We start from the raw sequence: 19,934 nt of genomic DNA on the forward strand, positions 1-19,934 counted from the left end.
CTGTGGTGGTGATGGCCATGACTGTGGTGCTGATGGTGATGACTGTGATGGTGATGGCCATGACTGTGGTGGTGATGGCCATGACTGTGGTGGTGATGACCATGACTGTGGTGGTCATAATGTCACTGCAGAAGGTTCTTGAGCTATTGCTTCTTCTTTATGAGATCTATAAGGAGGCATTTCTTTTTACATATGATAACATGATTTTTTTTCCCTCTTGAAAGTTCATGACTATTTTCCTTTGAGTAAACCTTATTCTGGCTTTTCCAGAATATATTCGCCCTACATGGGTAAAACTTCACACACTTATAGCTTAAGGAAAAAACTAACTTATTCATCCGTTTCCCTTCCACTGGTATGATTTTCTCCATCTTTCACATCAGGCTTTGGATCTCTCTACTTCTTGGGAGCTCAGGAAACATCTGCTATGCCCTCTAGTTCAAGCTCCCTTTCATTTTTGCACAGCCTGTGATCATCTCTGGAGAAAACACTTCAAAGAAATATGCTCTGTGGATGGCTTTATTTTTGAGATAAGCCAAAGGCCTTGGTTCCCTTGAAAACTGCTCACATGCTCATTTGTTCTTTTTTTTTTTTTTCCTCCTAACCTTCCCTCATCTTTCTCAACATCCCGATCTACAAAATTATGGTAGAGACATTTTAGAATCTCTCTTCTAGAAGTCTTTTCAAGAACTTGTTCCCTAGGACAGGAGCCTACCACAGAGGGCCTCTGAATGACTCTATCCAGCAGAGTATCAAAGAAGATGCTGAGACTCATAGCCAAACTTTGGGCAGAGTGCGGGGAATCTTATGAAAGAAGGGGAGATAGAAAGACCTGGAGGGGACAGGAGCTCCACAAGGAGAGCAACAGAACCAAAATATCTGGGCACAGAGGTCCTTTCTGAAACTGATACTCCAACCAAGGATCATGCGTGGAGATAACCTAGAACCCCTGCTCAGATGTAGCCCATGGCAGCTCAGTGTCCAAGTGTGTTCCCTAGTAAGGGGAACAAGGACTGTCTCTGACATGAACTCAGTGGCTGGCTCTTTGATCATCTCCCCCTGAGGGAAGAGCAGCCTTACCAGGCCACAGAGGAAGACAATGCAGCCAGTCCTGATAGGCTAGGGTCAGAGGGAAGGGGAGGAGGACCTCCCCTATCAGTGGTCTTGGAGAGGAACATGGGAGGAGATAAGGGACATAAGGTGAGATTGGGTGGGCATGGGGGGGGGCTACAGCTGGGATACAAAGTGAATAAAAAGTAATTAATAAAAAAATAAAAAAGAACTTGTTCCCACATCAGCCTTTTACTCAGTTGAGAAAGCCTGCCCTTTGTCTGAGACCCCAGTGTACACAGAAACACAGTACATCTGAGGGAATTGACAGTGAACTCAGAAATCTTATTCTCAAGGCTCCTTTGCTGTGCTTTCTACAGTAAACCTTGGAGTCAGCCAGCCTTTCTCATTGCTGTACCCAATACTAGAGAGAAACAATTTAAGGGAGAAAAGATTCATTTTGGCTCATGGTTTTGAATGTTCCAGCCCATTATGATGAACCATTTGCCCCTCCAGCCTGAGGGGTGATGGTGCTCACATTCAAGGTGAATCTTCCCGGTTAGTTAATCCCCTGCTTTGCATTCATCCTAAGCTATACCTAAACCAGTCATGTTAACTTGATCCCTGTACAGGAACACGGTTGCTTTTTACAACACCCCTGCAGAGATGATAAGGCTCCCCATTATTTTTTTTCATAGTGGTGTAAATCAAGTCTCAGGGAGGCTACCAGACCACTTTGTCTCATGCAGAAGGTTGGCAGCTCCCCAACTCAAGTTTGCCTCCCGATGTTCTTCACTCATGGGACCACTGGTCTCAGAGCTCCCAGGAAGCATAAGCCACAGGGCCACAGCCCTTATCCTGGTATCCAGTCTTTTTGTGACGGGGATGTGATTTCAAGGGATCATGAAGGACAGCAGTGTGCACACTCAGCCACCTTGAGATGAAACCTGGCTGCAGCAATAGATTGTTCTTGAGTCCCATCAAGGACACTAGAGGTAGAGCCCTGAACATCACACCCTGGGAACAGATCTGACTCCACTGAAAGGAAGGGCAGGCAAGGGAGGGGGGCCCTCTCATTGCCTCTCCCCTCATCAGCTCACTACAGCTAGGCAGCCTGTAATGGAGCCCCTGGGAGCTGAGGGCTGCTGACGTAGAGTCTTCTTGGCTCATCCTCCTTGGGGTGATGCAGCTCCAACACGCTGCTGGTGCCATGGCTGGCTGCCTCTGTACCCACACAGTAATGCAGCACAGGAGGCTAATGGGCTTTCATTGATTCTCTTGATGAGGCCAGCCAGGGTATCATATAACATGGAAGATCACTCAGTGTGGTTTAGGAGACCCAGGGGGCTGGGTCTGTATGTGTGGGTGCATGTAGTCCACAGATCTACAACGGCATCTAGGAACAATGACTTAGACATTTTGTCACTACACACACTGAGTGGCCTGACTTCTGCAGGTTAGCACTGCCCTAAGGCACACACGCTCTCAACCCTGTACTTCCCCTCAGAGCCATGGCTTGAAAAAACATGGCATAGCTAATGTTCTCATGACTAGATATTATTCTCAGCCTTAGGAACAGCTGATGAATCATCCACAAAGCTCATGAAGAATGATGGCACATGGATTCCATTCCTGGAGGTTCAAGATGAGCCCAGAAATGTCTTTTCATAACTTGACGATCCACAAGGCTGGTACAGTGGTCCTGGAAACACTCTGTATGGTACCAGCACAGCCCTCAGGGTTTATTCCTAGGGCACTCCTGACTTCTTGCGTAAGATTCGAGGGCTGGAGAGATGGCTCTGCAGTTAAGAGTGCTGTCTGCTCTTCCAGAGGTCCCGAGTTCAATTCCCAGCAACCACATGGTGGCTCACAATCACCTATAATGAGAGCTGTTTCCTGTCTTCTGGTGTGCGGGCATACATGTAGACAGAGCATTTGTATACATGAATTAAATAAATATTTAAAAAAAGATTTGACTGCAAATGCTTAGTGCAGCTTTTAGAAACTGAGACCTACTAGTAAGAAAACACTTGATCAGCCATGTTGTAGTGCCCTTGGCACATAGCACCAGGAACCCAGCTGGACCTGGAAAGGATGTACTCAAGTGGCTCTGGCTATCATTCCTTACAGCTAGGTAACCTGTCTTCCCCACATTGTTCTGTGCAGCCTGTGTCCGGGCTGTATGCCAACTGGGTCATGCCTCAGGATCCCTCCAGAGTGGGAACCTCCCCTGCTCCCCTCTAGGGCGGGGTACTTGGGAGGACCGTGTTCATGGACAGAGAGCTCCCTAGGGAAGGACTCACGGCTCGGTCCACGGATCTTGATTGGCTTACTGCTGGTCATGGACTGGGAGCATGTCTGGCATACACATTCTTTACCGCTGAAGGTCACCTTGTCTCCAATAGGGAAAGGCTTCCTGCAAGGGAATGAGGAAGAGTCAATGCCTCCTGTGCTGAATATTCTGTGGCTGCTGGTGACTGACAGGGCATGTGCTTGGGTATTCTTTCAGACGTGTAGCTTGCTTCTAGAATACCAGACAAGTCAAGTGCTATTCAGAATAACAGCCTGGCTAAACTACTCGGCATCCAGGGGCCAGAACTTGGGCTATTTATATCACCTGAGAGTGACAAGTCATACTGTGGCTATGAGCTCATGCTCCCCTGCTATAACAGGGAGAGGGAACCCACTCCTCACAGAACTGTTCTGCCATCATGGTTTGTCCTATCCCCATATACCAAGAGATCATTCTCAAGCCCCAAACTTGCCATTATTTTTCTTTTCACTATCTAGACATTTTTTTTTTAAACGCTCTTTCCAATGAGAATATTATCAGTCCCCAAACAACATTTCTCATCCTCCTCGGCGTTTTTTCTATTTCTTCGGCGGAGGGGTCCCAAGTTTATATATCTTCCTGCCCAGCAAAATGATAAACTACACACAGATTCCCAGCACTGCCAACAACTGTTAAGTGGCCTTTGCTCAAGCATTGTGCGGTACCTGTGGGACAACAGAGAGGATTCTGGGGAGGGAATCTGGGTAGCTATATCCTCACTGTCCTGATTTGTTATTATTTTTTACAAAGCCATTAGTCATAAATTCTAACTGGTTACTCTATTTGGCAACTAACCAGTGGTTATTTGACAGGAAGGATAATTAATCAATGCTTTCTCTTCCCAAACAAAAATACACATGTACTCAAATCATATTTTGCTCATGACTTAATCAGAGCTGGCCATTAAGTTTTAATACGTTTGTGGGCAAGGCTGAGGTTTTCTCCATTTTGTTTGCATCTCCTTAATGTGTTGCTTGGCATGCAGGAGACCCTTGGTGCACATTGTGAAATTAACACATGACTGAGATGTCTGGCAGGGAAGTGGGCAGAGAGGAGCTGTCCTGAGAAGGACTACCACAGTGGAAAGAGCAGGCACACTGCTGGCCAGTCACTGGGTGCGGGTCTCTGCGTTCACCCTATCACTCATCTTCATGAAAGCTAGTTTCAGTGGGTTTGACCTCCACTACCAAGGCTTTTACAGATGAGGCCACTTGCTAGGTAGGGGTCATTCTGCCAGCAAGAGACAGTGTGGGGATGAGAGAGGAAGGCTATCAATAGACATCCTTATACTACCTTGAGGATGAGGGTGTGGATGCCTGGGCCAGATAGACACTTGGTTTCCAGACTGACTTCTGAGGGACAGGGTGCTCTGGTTTTCTTGGGGGCTTTTTGAGGGGAAACGAAATGCTGAGCATGGGGGTTTGCTATACCCTGCTCTCATCATAGGACCAACTAGTGCTTTACATCAGACTGCCTGATGAGATAGGATCTGGATGTGAGGTATTTTGAAAACCACTGGCCCATCAGAGCAGTCCACCCACCTTCAAGTTTCCAGAAACCCAGGGCTCATTGTAAAGCCTCCATGCTCCTGAGCTGCCTGGGAAAAGCTTCTTCCTTGGGGCTTACCCCTCTAGAGGGCCCCGGTTCCCTGGGACGCTCACCTGCACAAGCTGCACACGAAGCACTTAGGGTGGTAGGTGCGGCCCAGAGCGGAGATGACCTCACCCGTGATGAAGTCCCGGCAGCTGTCACAGCGTGTGCCATAGAGCTGCTGGTAGTCCTGGGTGCAGATGTACTCCTGGTTCTTGAAGAAGAAGCCCGACTGGGCCAGGCCGCAGCCACACACTTGGAGAAACAAGGAAGGAAATGGAGCAGGTTGAGTCCAGGCAGAGTTTGCAAGCAGAAGATCCTTCCTAGGGGAAAGGCTGGTGCCTGATTTTGTTATTAGAAACCCGGGTTGGTGGCATGCCAGAGTTCATGGGCCTTTGGATCACCTGCATTAGAGTCATGGGGCTTCTTCAGAGGTAGATGCCCAAGCTTGGTTTGGACTCCCAGGTGCCAGGAATGGCTTTGCACCCTGCCCAGTTGATTCTAATGTATATTCCCTGGGGATCATGGCTATTGTACAGACCTCTCAGTCCACAGAATTTCAAGGCCCTGGAACCCATGGCATGTCACACAACTGGTGGCAGCATGCATCTGAGAATGAACCACTCATTGAAAAAAAAAAAAATCTCCCGTGAACTTGCTATGTGCTTGACTCTCCACCAGGTCAAGAGCAGGTTTCAAATGCTCAACAAATGATAATTTAGGTTGGCAATGGGATGGGAAATGTGAGGTTTCTTGTTGGTTATTGCTGCAATCAGGGGGTTGGTCTGTTTCCAGGCATGGATGCAAAACACACAATCCTGGAATTGCAAAGGGCTAGATGTGCCTGCAGAGAGGAGGTGCCGTGCATTATGGCTAATGGGCCATGGGGTAGGTAGGGATAGTAGGAAAAAGAAGGCCCTTTAATGTGGAAGGAGGGAGCAAAGCATTGACAACACAGACTGCAACAAATTACAGACACAGGAACTTGCCAGCCAGAGTTGTTATGGGGTGGGACTGGGACACAGTGGAGTCTGCAGGGAATGAAGCAAAGTCACAGGAAAAGATGGCTCCAGCCCAGTAGGAGGAAGGCCATAGTCCAGTTTAAGAAGTTCAGGTTTTGCATGTGTGGGATAGCTCCCAAGCCATTGGTTGGTGTTGGGGGTGGGGTGAGGTAAGAGATCTCACAGGCTATAAAACAATGCAGGCTTTTGCTCTTGGCTGTCCACCAGAACTTGATGGTAACACCCTATTGCTGAAAAGAACACACAGTTTGGTCAGAGGACTCAGAGAAAACAAGCTGATAGTGATTGGGATGCTTACTACAGGCTGACACTTTCTAGAAATAAACAGAGGTTCAATAAGAGAAAAACAGGTGTTCAGTATCTGAACAACTGAACTTATGGGGGGGGAGGGGAGCAAGCCCCACCAAAGGAATCTGCTGTGTGGGAATAACATTTCCCAACAGGAAGTTAACTTATGATATGAACACATAAAGCTATGGAAGGAAGCTGTTTCTTCCACAAAAGGAAAGGAGTCCCAGTGACAATGAAACCACAGTAAACAGATGAGCGTACCAGTTCAGCTAAAACTAAAATGGGCCGATCAGGAATCAAAAGAAGGTAACGGGAAAGCCCCTTGGGTCTTGTGTCTATCCCCTTTCACCCCCTTGTGTGCCCCTATCTGAAGACTGTCTGGTAGCTTGGCTTTCCACACAGGCTGTCCTTGGGTAGAAAGGGCTGGAAAGATAACACAGTAGTCTAAGGAGTTGCGGCTCCCATCACACAGTACTCAAAGGGTACTCTGATCTTTGGCATGGGTTCTCCTAGGACTTTGGTAAATACAAGCTTACTCTCTCAAGTCTGGTCAGTGGTGGGGAAACCAACAGAATAGTTTGCAAGCTTGTCGATCTGTGGAGCCAGTTTGTAATGGGTGACATCACCTCAGTAAATACTATTTCATTACAGAGAGTTTTGCAAAAGAAGCCAGGCTTACAAACAGGAGAGCTTTCCAGATGCAGACAAACCTATCTCGAAAGCGTTGGCTCACACCTGTAGGCTGGCCACAGGCTTAAAGGGCAGTAGGGGCTGGGGAGGACTGGGAATCAGATCACTGGGCCTCATCCCTGCCACTAAGTTTCTGGATGACCACCAACTTGGCCCTCTCCTTCCTGAGGCCTCAGTTGACTTCTGTGCAAAGTGAAGAGGCTGAACTTTTAGAAATGACCTCCTGTGGGCCCATGAGAAGAACTTGGGGCTTGCCAGGTGTCTGAGCATTTTGAGTTCAGTAAGAAGTCTTGCTGAGATGGGGGAAGGCAGGGTGGATGGTGAAGACAGTAGTGACAGGAGGCCCCCGGAAGGCTCAGCTTTCAGGCACCATGGAGATTCATCCTCTCAAACAATACCTGGCCTTACAAGCAGGCAGGGGCAGAGCACAGGCTGTTCTGGGCATGCAGGTGGTGGATCAATTGCTTCATGGAATTAGTTGGGTCATGGCCTACTACCTCATTGGAAACAGCTCCTGTTTTTTCCCTTTCTTTTTTTTTTCCTTCCTCCTTTGTTTTCTCTGCCAACTCCACCTCCAGAGTCACCTCTCCCAGTGGAGAAAACCAGGAGGCCATGAGAAAACCTGGAACAATCAGTTCCTTTATTTCCTCCAAGGAGCGAGAGGAGGAAGCTTCTGGTCGGAAGGATGTAAAAGTCGACAAGAATCCAAGGGACTCTTGAAAATACAGTAGGGAGCAGGGTATGGGGGGCAAGGGGCAAACAGGAGCGGTGTAGCAGATGCCTGGAGGCCAAGCAGAGCCTCACACACAGGGCACATGCCACATGAGGGAACTGGGGAGAATGAAGACAGACACCTGGGTAGCCATTTTGCATACACACACACACACACACACACACACACACACACACACACACACACGTTTAACGTGTGCACGTTAAAGTCTAATGATTAAGAAAATGAGAACTAAGGGTTGGGGAGACGGATGGCTCAGTGGGTAAAGTGACAGCTACATAGGTGTAAGGACCTGAGTTCAGATACCCAGAATCCATGTAAAGCCAGACCAGTGGTGCATACTTATAATCCCAGCATTCCTATGGAAAGATTGGAGGTGTAGACAGAAGGCCTGGACTATGAGCATGTAGTAATGAACAAGGGACCCCTTCATGAACAAGGTAGAGAGTGAGGTTGTCCTCTGACCTCTTCTTGTGGAAGGCTAGATTACACAGACTTAGAACTGTTTGTTGAAAATGCAGATGAATGTTATCTGTGACCACACTGAGTAGAAGGAGGCCTCACACACAGCCGTAACCTGTGCCAAAGAGAAATGTACCGTAGCGCGGGTTGCTGGGCTTTTGTCTGCGGTCTACATCTCAGGTGTTGCCTAAGTTTCAAAAGTTCCCTCGCTTCCTCTGAAGCTCCTTTGTAGAAGAGGGGGTTAGCTTGTTACTAAAAAGATAGCAGGTGTGCGAGTCTAGGATTCTGCCAGAGAAATCAAGACGTTCAAGACTAGATTCTATAAAATTTCAGGATTCTATTTAGAAGGGCCTAGAGGGCAATCCAATTCAACCTTTAAAATATTTTACTTGTGAAATATATAACACACAGAAAAATATATCTATGCAGCTTAAAGAATAACAAAAATATGTGCCCGCATGTCCATACCAGGTTTCTGAACTAGGGCAGTCCCAGAAACTGAGGACCCTGTCCGCGGGCTCTCGCATAGCATCCCCTTCCCACAAGGTCCCTCCTGACTGGGTGTCTACTACCCTTTTGTTTTTCTTTAATAGTCCTAACATTTATGGTATATCCAAGCATAATAGATCAGTGAGTACAGCCTGTGTCTGTGTTTGCTCAGTCTCTGGGGGCTGTGTGTTCGAGACTCGCCTGGGGTGGATACAGCTGCAGGGGCTCTCCCACTGCTGAGAACCTAGGCTCCAGCAAGGGCTGCTCTTGTGAAAACACTGCTAAGGGCATCACTACCCACCTTCTGGTTTCTTTTTCTTAACTGATGTTCCCAACAGCAGACTCCCATAGATCCACATTACCACCAATGCTTGAGGAGATCTGACTTGAAATGATACCACAGCGTGACTTTAAATTTCATCTTCCTGATGAGTAGTGAAAATATTTGAGAATATTTTCATATGTTTATGGCCCGTTTGTATTTCTTGCATGGTGAAACACCAAAATCTTTTACCCATGGAAACTTTTAGTGGTGTTATTATTATTATTTTTTTAATCTCTTAGGAATGAATCCTTTTCACTTGTCGCTGCTAACACCTGTGGTTCCAGTCTTTTTCCCTTTATGTTTTCTGATGAATTCATGTCCTCAGTTTTCATGTTGTTTAACTTATTATTGTTCTCTTTATGACTTGAATGCTCTGTGCCACATTTAAGAAATGATTCTCTACTGTGGAATTCTTGATGTTGTTTTCTAGAAGTCTAATTGCGTGGCTGTCCATACGGCTGCAGTCCACCCATCTGGAATCAGCGTTAGTGAGGGGTGTGCAGTAGGGATTCAATTTCCCCCACATGGATAGTTAATCATGAAGCAGCCCAATTGTTCGCTACTGATCAGCAACAGACCAGTTTCCTTGTGTGTTTTTCCTCCTGGTTCTATATTCAGTTCTGTTGGCATATTTACCTACACTTATTCCAATACCTTAATAACCTGCACACTACAATAAGCAGTGATAGCTAGTAGGACGGGCCCTTGGCTTTGCTGTTGTTATCCAAGGACATAGACAACCACGGACTTTTTGCTAAGGATTCAATTTTAACAGACTCCTAAATTTCCATGGCAAACTTTATGGAATGTACTAGAATTTCTTTGCACCTATAGCTCTACTAGTATAACACTGCCATCTTAAATTTATTTTTTAATATTTATTATTTTATTTTCTGTGTATGAGTGTTTTTGCCCCTGTGTATGTCTGTGAACTATGTACATGCCTGGTATCCTCAGAGATCAGAAGAGACTATCAGATCCCCCGGAACTGGAGTTACAGATGGTTGTGAGCACTCCCATGAAGGTGCTAGGAACCAAATCCTGGTCCTCTGCAAGAGCAACAAGTGCTCTTTATCCCTGAGCCATCTCTCCAGCCCCAAGTCATCTTTTTAATGCTTATGTCTTTAATTGAGATGAAGATTAATTTTGGAATTTTAGATTTTTTTGTAATTTTTGACACAAAATCTTATGCAAGTTTGTAAGATTGATATTTTCTCCAATGCCCACTCCCTCTCAGAGACCTTGTGTGGTGTAGGTAAGCACTCCATCACTGAGCTGTATTCCTGGCCTCCTTCCTTCCTTCCTTCCTTCCTTCCTTCCTTCCTTCCTTCCTTCCTTCCTTCCTTCCTTCCTTCCTTTCTTCCTTTCCTTCCCTCCTTCCTTCCTTTCTTCCTTCCCTCCCTCCTTCCTTTTCTTTCTTTCCTCTCCTTTTCTTTCTTTCTTGTGAGACTGGGTCTTGCTAGGTTGCTCCAGGCTTGCCTTAAGCTTGCTCTGTAGATGAGGGAGGTCTTAGATGCCTGATCCTTCTGCTTCCACCCCCAAGTACAGCATGGGAAGGGTGTGTGCCAGCATATCTGGCTCATTATTTCCTGTTTGGTATTCGTATCTAAAAATGCATCTCTAAAATATTAGGATTCTTTGGAAGAATAGCCACAATAATCTAGTTACTAAAAGTCATAACTATTAAGGCAGAATCTAAGAGTTACGTGTTCAAACTAGCCTAATTACTGCATCATCTTTCTCTATCTTCATGATTGGCTGTTTGAATCAGTGTCTTTCACGGTCCACATAGCACAATGGTTGATGTGCCTCTTGAAGGTCTTGTCATCTTTATACTTGTCTTTTCTCCTCTTCTTCTCTTTGCAACGTATTTCCTGAAGAAACTGGGTCATCCACCCTCTGAAATTCCCGTCAGCTTGGGTTCTGCTGGATGTATCTGTGGTGCTGATTAACCTGCTCCCTTTCTTACAGTTCTATGGTTTGATAGTTAAGTCTAGAAGTGCCTAGGGATGCTTGGTTCATTGTGCTTTTGTGGTTTGGAGTGGGAATATGGGTAGAAGTGGCCATTGATGACCACTGTCTTGATACATCACTTCATTAAAGGTTTGCAAACCTAAGGTAGTCTACCTACCCAGTTCTTTGATGCTGAAGCCGCTTGTCTTTTGCAGAAGAGTTTTAACTGCAGATCCAGTGGTTCAGTATCTTGGGAAGCTACAGGACCACTCAGCTTTTAACTTTTTTTTTTTTTTTGAGTAAGTTTTGGTCAGTTTCACTTTGACAGGATCAACTTTTTTAAACCCAAGTTTAAAAATCTATTATTCTGAAATTGTTGATAACATGTTATGTTTTCATTATAACAGCACCTATAGTATCTTTCTATTTTAACTTTTACACTGTCCATTTGCATATTCTCTTTACTTAAATGATTTTTTTTCAATTGCTTTGTCTATTTCACTTATATCTTTGTCTTTGTCCATCTGCCTTCTGTGGTTTTTAATGGTGTCTACCATTTCCTTCCTCCTGTTTTTCTTAGATTTCATTTTGCTTTTCAAACTTTTAGAATTGAGTGGGCATTTGGTTCACTGATGTTCAAACTTATTTTCTGTTGTGATTGTTTAAGGCTATGACAGTTTTTTTCCTGAGTACCACTTAACATGTTCTAATATAAGTATTTTATACATCATATCTTCATCTCTAATCACTGCTAAGCATTTTCTATTTTCCATTAAAGTTTTGCTAATTATTTTATCTTACATCTCATTTCTTCCATCTTGAGGTCACTTTCCTTCTGCCTACAGAACATACTCCAAAATTCCATTTAATGAGGGTCTGTTGAAACAAAATTCGGCTTTTTTTTTTTCTAAAAATGCTCTTTAACCAGTTTTAACAACACACAATTCACATAATATAAAATTCAGCTACTTAAAATGTATAACTCAGCCATATTTAGTATACTTAGCATATCTGGTATTATCATCACATCCAAAATACACTATAGACCCATTAAAAGAAGTACTTACATTTCTTTACCCTCTTCGAGCTGTAGGTAACCACTAATCTTGCTTATTCTGAGTAGTTCATATATGTGGACTCAAATACATACTTGTGATGTGTTTCCCATGAGTTTCAAAGGTTCATCTACATTGGAGAATGCATTTCATTCCTTCTTATTGGTGAACAATATTCTCTTGTACAGACAGAATGTATCTTATTTATCAATTCATCAGCTGATGGATATTTGATATTCCCCCCTTTAACCACTGTGAGTAGTACTGCTATGAATGTTCATGTATAACATTTTGTATGAAAATGTTTTCATTACTCTTTTTTGTATGTGTACCTGTGTATACATTTGTGAATGTGGAGGATGTAGGTATCTGCTCACATGGCACAGATATGGAGGTCAAAGGACAACATTGGCTGTTGATCCTTAGGTGCCTTCTAACCTTTGTTTGGCATGCAGATTTTCCACAAGGCTGGTGTATCTGGTTCGTGAGCTCCCATCTGCCTGTCTCCGCTTCCTGTCTCACCATCACTTGGACTAGCTCTGCATTTTACATGGGTTTTGGGAATCCAGTCTTTACTCTTCCCAACCACCTCCTCAGACTCTGTTTTCATTCCTCTTGAAATGTAAACCACCTACACGTGGCATTTGGAGTACTGTATTTAACCTTTGAGAAACTGCCAGGCAGGCTCTAAAATAGCACAATTGTTTATATTCCCACCAGTACAAGGGTCCCAATGTATCCACATCCTCCTCAACACTTGTATTAGGCTTTCCTGATTTTAGCCATCCTTATGTATGGGAATATGTATGCATTGTGGTTTGATTGGGTGTCTCTGAATTCTAATGATATTTACATGTTTACAGGACATTTGCAAACTTCTTTGGAGAAATGCCATTGCAGGTCCTCTGTCCATTTTTAAATTGGGTTATTTTATTGTTTTGCAAGAATTCCTAACGTAGTTTGGACATAGTATTTGGTTAGATATCTGATGAGTGAATATTTTCTTCCACTTGGGTTGTTATCTGTTCTCATTCTTAAGGTTATATTTAGGCCAGACATGGTAGCCTACTCCTTTAATCCTTGTTCTTGAGAGACAGAGGCAGGTGGATCTCTGAGAATTTGAGGTCATCCTGGTCAAGATAGAGAATTATAGGCTAGCTAGGTCTACATACAGAGAATTTGTCTCAAAAAAATTGAAGTATGTATTTTGAAGCAAAAAATTATTAAGCTTTGATGATTTTAAATTTGCCTATTCTTTTACTTTGCTGAGTGTTCTTTTCATATTATCTGAGAAACCTGTGCCATGCTCAAGGTCACAGAGATTTATTCATCTATTTCCTCTTTAAAATCTTACAGTTTAGCTCATATGTTTGTCCTGGAACCATTTTGACTTAATTTTTGTGTGTTTGTAAGAAACGATCTATTTTCAGTCTTTTTTTTTTTTTTTTTGCCTGTGAATATTTAGTTTTCCCAGAACCACTTATAGAAAAGACTGTTTTTTTTTTTTTCTTCCCAATTGAATTATCTTGGCACCCTTGTTAAAAATCAGCTGGCCATATATATAAGGGTTTATTTCTGGACACTGGCTTCTATTGTATTGATTGCATGTCAATCCCTGGGCTAATTTCTTAGCTTTACAGCGAGTCCTCAAAGTGAGCAGCGTTGGGTACTCAGTGTTACTTTTCATTGCTCTTTATAACTTGATATGAAGTTTATGGACTGATTTATGGTGTCTTGAAATCCATATATTGAAGCCTTCCCTCACTCTGATGGTATTTGGGGATGCGGCTGTCATAAGATAATTAGGTTTAGATGAGGTCTTGAGAGTAGAGCCTGTTAGGGGTAGCAATAGCTCCTTATAAGGAGTTCTCTATCCCCTCTATCCCCTCCCCTTCTCTTTACCATATAGACACTGTTGATGGGTATCTGGAAGCCAGAAGGAGACCTCACTAGGACCCAACACATTGGCATCCTGATTTTTACTAAATTATTATTATTTTTTCTCAGAAATGACAGAAAATAAATTTCTGGTTTTAAGCCCACCAGTTTGGTTTTGTTATGTCAACTTGAGGTTAATAAACCATATGTTATGTTGACCCAGTTGAATTCTAGCTACTTTATCAGCATCAGTTTTCCTCCTTTGTGAAGATGGGATAGTTTTCTGTTTGCTTCTGTAGTATTTTCTACTTACCATTATAAATTTTCTTGTTTTTGTGTTTTTTTTTTTTTTTTTTCCAGACAGGGTTTCTCTGTGTAACAGAGCCCTTGCCATCCTGGAACTCACTCTGTAGATCAGGCTGGCCTCGAACTCACAAAGATCTGCCTGCCTCTGTGTCCAGGATGCTGGGATCAAAGTCGTACACCACCATGCCTGGCATCATTATAATTTTTATGTTTTGTTATATTTATTTGTTTATAAATAAACTATTTTCTTGTTTGTTGCTACTAAAGTGTCAACTGTCAGAGTATGTCCACTCGTAGGCAGATGATCTGTCTTTTATTATAAGTAAAACTTTTCAAACTTTATTTATTCATCTACTTATTTACTGTGTGTGTATGTGGGGGGGGGTACCTGATGTGGTGCACTGATGTGTGAGAAAGTCAGAGGTCAGTTTGTGGGAATCAGTTTCCTCTTTCTACCATGTGGGTTCGCAGTAGTGAACTCAAGACTGGCAAGGTGTCAGCAAAGTGCCTTTATTGATCCATCTCAGCAGCCCCTGGAAGAAACATCTTCAGTCTTATTTTATGCTTAGCAGTGCTGGGAATTGAACCCAGGACCTTGTATGTGCTAGGCAAGCGCTCTACTTCTAAGCTGCTACCTCTCTAGCGCTTTCAAATTTATTTTCAGGTTGTTCATTGCCAGTGTATAAACACACAAATGGTTTCAGAATACTTATCTTGTGTTCTAAAGCATTTTATTCATCCGTTCAAATAGTTTTTTTTTCATGCATTCCATAGGTTTTGCTATACATGAGATCATGTTATGTGCAATGGGAATCGTTTTCATCTCTTCTTCTCAACCTGTATACTTTTTATTTAATTTGTCTTGCCTAACCTAGTATATCATTGAGAAGTGGTGAGATCAGATATTCCCATCTTGTAGGGAAATATTAAGTCTTTCACCAAAAAGTATGGCATTACATGTGGGGTTGCCTTTGTTCTAGAAAAATGGTTTTGCTGATTACCTAATCCTACTTTGACAAGTTTTTCCCCCTCCAGTACAGGAAAGAACATCCTACTGTTTTCTTGTTTGTTGCTATTAAAGTGTCAACTGTCAGCCTATTTGCCATTCACATGCAGATGATCTGTCTTTTATTTCTGGTTACTTTTGCGATTATCTCTTTATCTTTGATGATCTGAGGTTTCACTCTGACGTATGTAGGCTGCTTCTTTTATATTTTCCTGCAGGGTTTTACTATACAGTTATTAGATAGCATATATTCTAACATGTATTCTACGCTCCAATATTTCTGCCACTTCCTCAATGATTTGCATGTTTGTCTCTGAGTTACTCATGATTCTATGTTAACTCTTTGATGTCTGGAATAAAACTGAATTCCTTCCAAAAGGATTATTTGCTTTCACTATTGGTCAAGTGCGAAACTTTGTTTTAAATCTCTGACTCTGGAAAACACTTGAACTGATCTGAACTTCAGTCAAGACGGAAGTGCCAGGGCATTTCCCACCCTCCTGTATACTGAATCATTAATACCACCTGGGAGCAGCACCAGGGGCTGAAGGAACCCTTCAAAGTAGACCCCTACCCTGACCAGGAAGCTTGCAAGACTCTAACCACTGGACTCAACCTGGAGGAGCAAGTTGCAACCCGGTTCTAATGGTGCCGAAAGGCACCACCACTGAGCATGCGCCCTGTCTTACCCTGTCCAGCTCTGTCCTACTAGACAATGTGCACTCTTGAGCCCTCATCCTACCCTACCAGGCTCAGCCTCTGGCTCTGCCATTACTCTGCGTTTTACCGCCAGTGCCTCCAACAAGAGAACCAGGAAGAACCTGGTTCCTGGAGAAACCTCTCCATCCACCGGAGAAGACAAGACTTTCTCTCTGGTCAGTGAGCACAGTTGCTTTTCCTGGGGTTAGAGGGTGGGGCCAGGTGTGAGGCTTCCTTGGACAACGACACCCCCTGGTTCCCTGAAGTTCTGGCTATCAAGGCAGAAACGATATGCTCCAAAAGGAACCAATCTCCAAGGATCCCTACATCCGCGCCCTGTAGGCCCGGCCGTGCCACATCTGGTTCCCTAACCGGGATGTGCTTGGTGGCAGCCTTCATTGTTCCTTTCTGAGAAGGCTCACATACCCGAGGCTAGCCCCAGGTTTAGCGCAGCTGAGGAAGACCTCCAGCTCCTAGTCTCTCTGCCTCCGCCCTCCCATTTTGGAACTTTATTTTTATTTTTTTAATTTTATAGTTATTTTGTTTTTGCCCTGGAATCTGAGTCTCTACCTCCCAGATAACAGGCTGCTCAACAACCGTTTGTAAGATTTTTTTTTTTTTTTGGTTGTTTGATTTTTTTCCATTATGAGATTTTTTTTTTCCATTGAAAGTTAATTTTATTTTTGGTCTACCCTCTCCCCCCATGCAGCTTGCTCTAGAGTTAGTTGTTTTGCTTGTGTTTATTAATACTGTTCAACTTGCTTTTAAAGGACCTGTTGGGTTTTCATTTCTATCAATGGCATATTGATAATAGAATTATTCATTGAAACTAGAAATACACTTTGACTCATATAAAATGTATACTGGATACATAGTATGAGTATTGCCCTGGAATCACATAAAGGATGCGTTCTCAACATTTGCGTAGAAGTTTTAGTCCCCTGTACCCGGTAGGCAAGCCTCCTTGCTATCCTCTTTGTTTTTGTCCCAGAGCCATTTCTTTCCCCCATCATGCACTGCGAATCGGCACTCTGCAGGGGCTGCTATGTGGTCTCCTATTACATCCCAGCTTCGGTGGCTCTAGCGTGGCCTGTTTTTCTCCATGATCCACTTAGGCATGAAGGCAAAAGCTTTTGTCTCCGGGCTTTGCACAAACCATCAGAATAAAATCTATCACTGGCTGTTCCGCCACCAGCTCCCCTGACTGTTTCTGACCTCTGCAGATCCCTTCCTTTCATCCCGACACAGTACAGCCTCTTGAAAGAGCTGAGACCGACATGTGTAGCCATTTCAGAATTTTAAACGAGGCCCCTATTCCTTTCTTGTTAGTGAAGGAAACTCAAATCCTGTCATTTGCTTTACCTCTAAGCATCTGACCTAGAAAAATAAAAAAGGTCTGTTTTTTTCCTTAATAATCCTCATCAAAGGTTGGCGATTGGCTTGTTTTGTCAATAGCAGTGTGTGGCTCAAGCTAGGGTGCTAAAGGTCTGTCTTAATCACTGGAGAACATTCTCCTGTGCTTGGAGATCTGACCCCATCACATGAAGGAGGCCAGGAGGGGCCAGGGAATGAGAGGCTATGTGCAGGCATGGGTCTAGGTTACATTTTGTTGTGAGCAAAAGGTAACTGTTAACACTCTCTTCAGAAAATCAGTTGCAGAGACACATGGCACATCCCTGCCTTGGGACAACCTCATTGTTTGTATTTCCTGTCCTGCCCCAATATCTGAGATGTAAAAATATTCACTTACCAAAACACTCGTAAAGCTCAGCTGTACTAAAGGGTTTGCCAATTCTGAATATAAATATAAAATGTAAACCATACAGATGGAGATACATCCTAATATGTTTATGTAAACAAATTAGAGAACATGAAATACATATTGCTCAATGAAAAGCCCAGTTGGAACTTAAGAAAGGAATTTAGGATTTTTCTCCATAGCAAAGGAAGCCAATATCAGAGACACAAGACTGAGGTAATTATTGAAGAGACCTAGAAGTTTTCATTGACTATGAATTCAATATAAGTTAATGGTCAGAACTGGGTCCTTAGGAAATCAAGTCAGCATGAGTCTCATTGGCGGAAACATAGCGCTTGCTGTATCTGTCTGCCTCCTGAGAACTGTGATATATTCTGGGAACCATGACTTAAGAACAATATTGACAAACTAGAATGGATCAAAGAGGAAGCGTCAAGAGAATGACACAGTTGGGAGTCTTTTCAGATGAAGTTCAATTTGAGGACCTGTGATCTAATTTGTCGTGGGAAGACCTGGTTACAGATACCTGAAGTGCAGTCATAGGGCATGGTGAACAGAAAGCACACACCAAGCCTTGAGTACACACACCTAGGATCAGTAAGTGCAAGTCACAGGTGTTAGGCCAAATTCACGTGCAGTCCACCACTGGAATGGCTGCTTCATGAATTTGGAAGCCTGGAGACAGGCAGCGGAAGAGGTGTTTGTCAGGACCCTGGAGTGAAGTGTGGCTTGTGGGCGACGGGACTCTCAGCTGAGTCCCTCTCCCTTCCTGCTGTGCTGATCCTTTCTGTTTGGGAACGATGAGCTAGGTTGGGCGTAGGATGTAGGACACTGTGAGTCAGCTCTGTGTGGGTAAGCTGTAGCAACAGAACATCTGTTTCCAAATGACAAACCTCACGAAAGTCAAGGCAAATCTTTTCTTTTGCTAAACTCAGCCTTTGAGGACTTCCATACTGTCACAGGATGGCTGCACATCTCAAAGCCAGACTGGGTTTACCCATGACATCTCAGACTATCATTACCAATTGACTGATAGTCACAAGCAACAGTCTTTTCAGATGTAGACATTAGTCTTAGGATTGTCCTTTTCTCCTGGACAGCCCCTGTTTCTTTGAGGTGGCCAGGACCCCTCTTTCCCCCACATCCTCCTATCCATCCATCCATTCCCCACCCATCTATCCATCCATCCATCCACCTACCCAACCAACCATCCATCTACCCACCCACCCATCCATCCATTTACCCACCCACCCACCCTCCCATCCATCCATCTACCCACCCACCCTCCCATCCATCCATCCATCCATCCACCTACCCACCCATCTATCCATCCACCCTCTCACCATCCCATCCATCCATCTACCCACTCACCCTCCCATCCATCCATCCATCCATCCATCCATCCATCCATCCATCTACCCAACCATCTATCCATCCACCCTCTCACCATCCCATCCATCCATCTACCCACTCACCATCCCATCCATCCATCCATCCATCCATCCATCCATCCATCTCTCCCAATGGCTTGTTCTTCTTGTCTCCAGGCATGTGCTGGCAGGGGACAGCCAAGAGCCTGAGAATAGTACCTGAGAAATGGCCTCCTACCTTGACAAGTGAAACATCTGATGTGGAAGTGGTTGTTGTGGACACGGACCACCTCCCCCTTGCAGGTGTCTCCACAGCGGTAGCATTGGATGACATTGGAGCTGCCCCTGGGACTGTACGGACTCTGCTGGTAAGGAACTGTAAGAAGAAACAAGAGATCGCTGTCTAGGAGACTCTAATTTTCTGAAAAGTCACCCACGAGTTATCACAATTTTAACTAGAAGAATAAAAAGTAGGAAGGGTAGAAATTATCACCCCCACCAAAAGGAAGTCTTTAGCACATTGCATACGCCAACCTTGGCACTGAGTGGCTCTGAGACTAGCCTCCTCCAACAGGCAAAGACTCAGGCGTGCGTATAGCCTCTCCTGGCAACAATAAAAGCCAAGTTGCTGAATGAAGAGAAATGAAAGAGGAAACACTGCACAGTCATGTGCTGCACAAGGTCTGGCCAAAGGTCAAACACATGACAGGGACCCTTGGCATCAGCTGGAAAGGCACGATTGCCTGATGCTGCTGTTGCTACAGTGATGTTTCAGAGCTTGTAAACAAACCCACTGCACTGCTACCATCTACAGTGCAGTGGGTTTGTAGCTGAGTCAGAGGGGGGTGCAAAAAAGAAAAAAAAAATCTGGCAACAGTAAAAGATTTCTGAACATGCAGAAAAAAAATTAATTCAAAATCAAAT

At 44.0% G+C, this 19,934-nt stretch overlaps 1 protein-coding gene across 4 annotated transcripts in view; it reads right to left on the minus strand.

The window, feature by feature from the left end:
- The window catches only part of Ablim3 (actin binding LIM protein family member 3), a 115,327-nt gene that overhangs the window by 53,116 nt on the left and 42,277 nt on the right, over nucleotides 1-19,934 (minus strand). For all 4 annotated transcript variants that reach the window (XM_055622639.1, XM_055622636.1, XM_055622637.1 and 1 more), the window contains 3 exons: nucleotides 19,249-19,386; nucleotides 5,044-5,227; nucleotides 3,354-3,466 (listed from right to left, as the gene is read on the minus strand). In XM_055622639.1, coding sequence (XP_055478614.1) covers nucleotides 3,354-3,466; nucleotides 5,044-5,227; nucleotides 19,249-19,386 — 435 coding nt within the window. The remainder of the gene's footprint in view (nucleotides 1-3,353; nucleotides 3,467-5,043; nucleotides 5,228-19,248; nucleotides 19,387-19,934) is intronic.

The sequence above is a fragment of the Psammomys obesus genome, unplaced genomic scaffold (assembly GCF_907164565.1).
Source record: "Psammomys obesus unplaced genomic scaffold, mPsaObe1.curated_primary_1811, whole genome shotgun sequence".
NCBI lineage: Eukaryota > Metazoa > Chordata > Mammalia > Rodentia > Muridae > Psammomys > Psammomys obesus.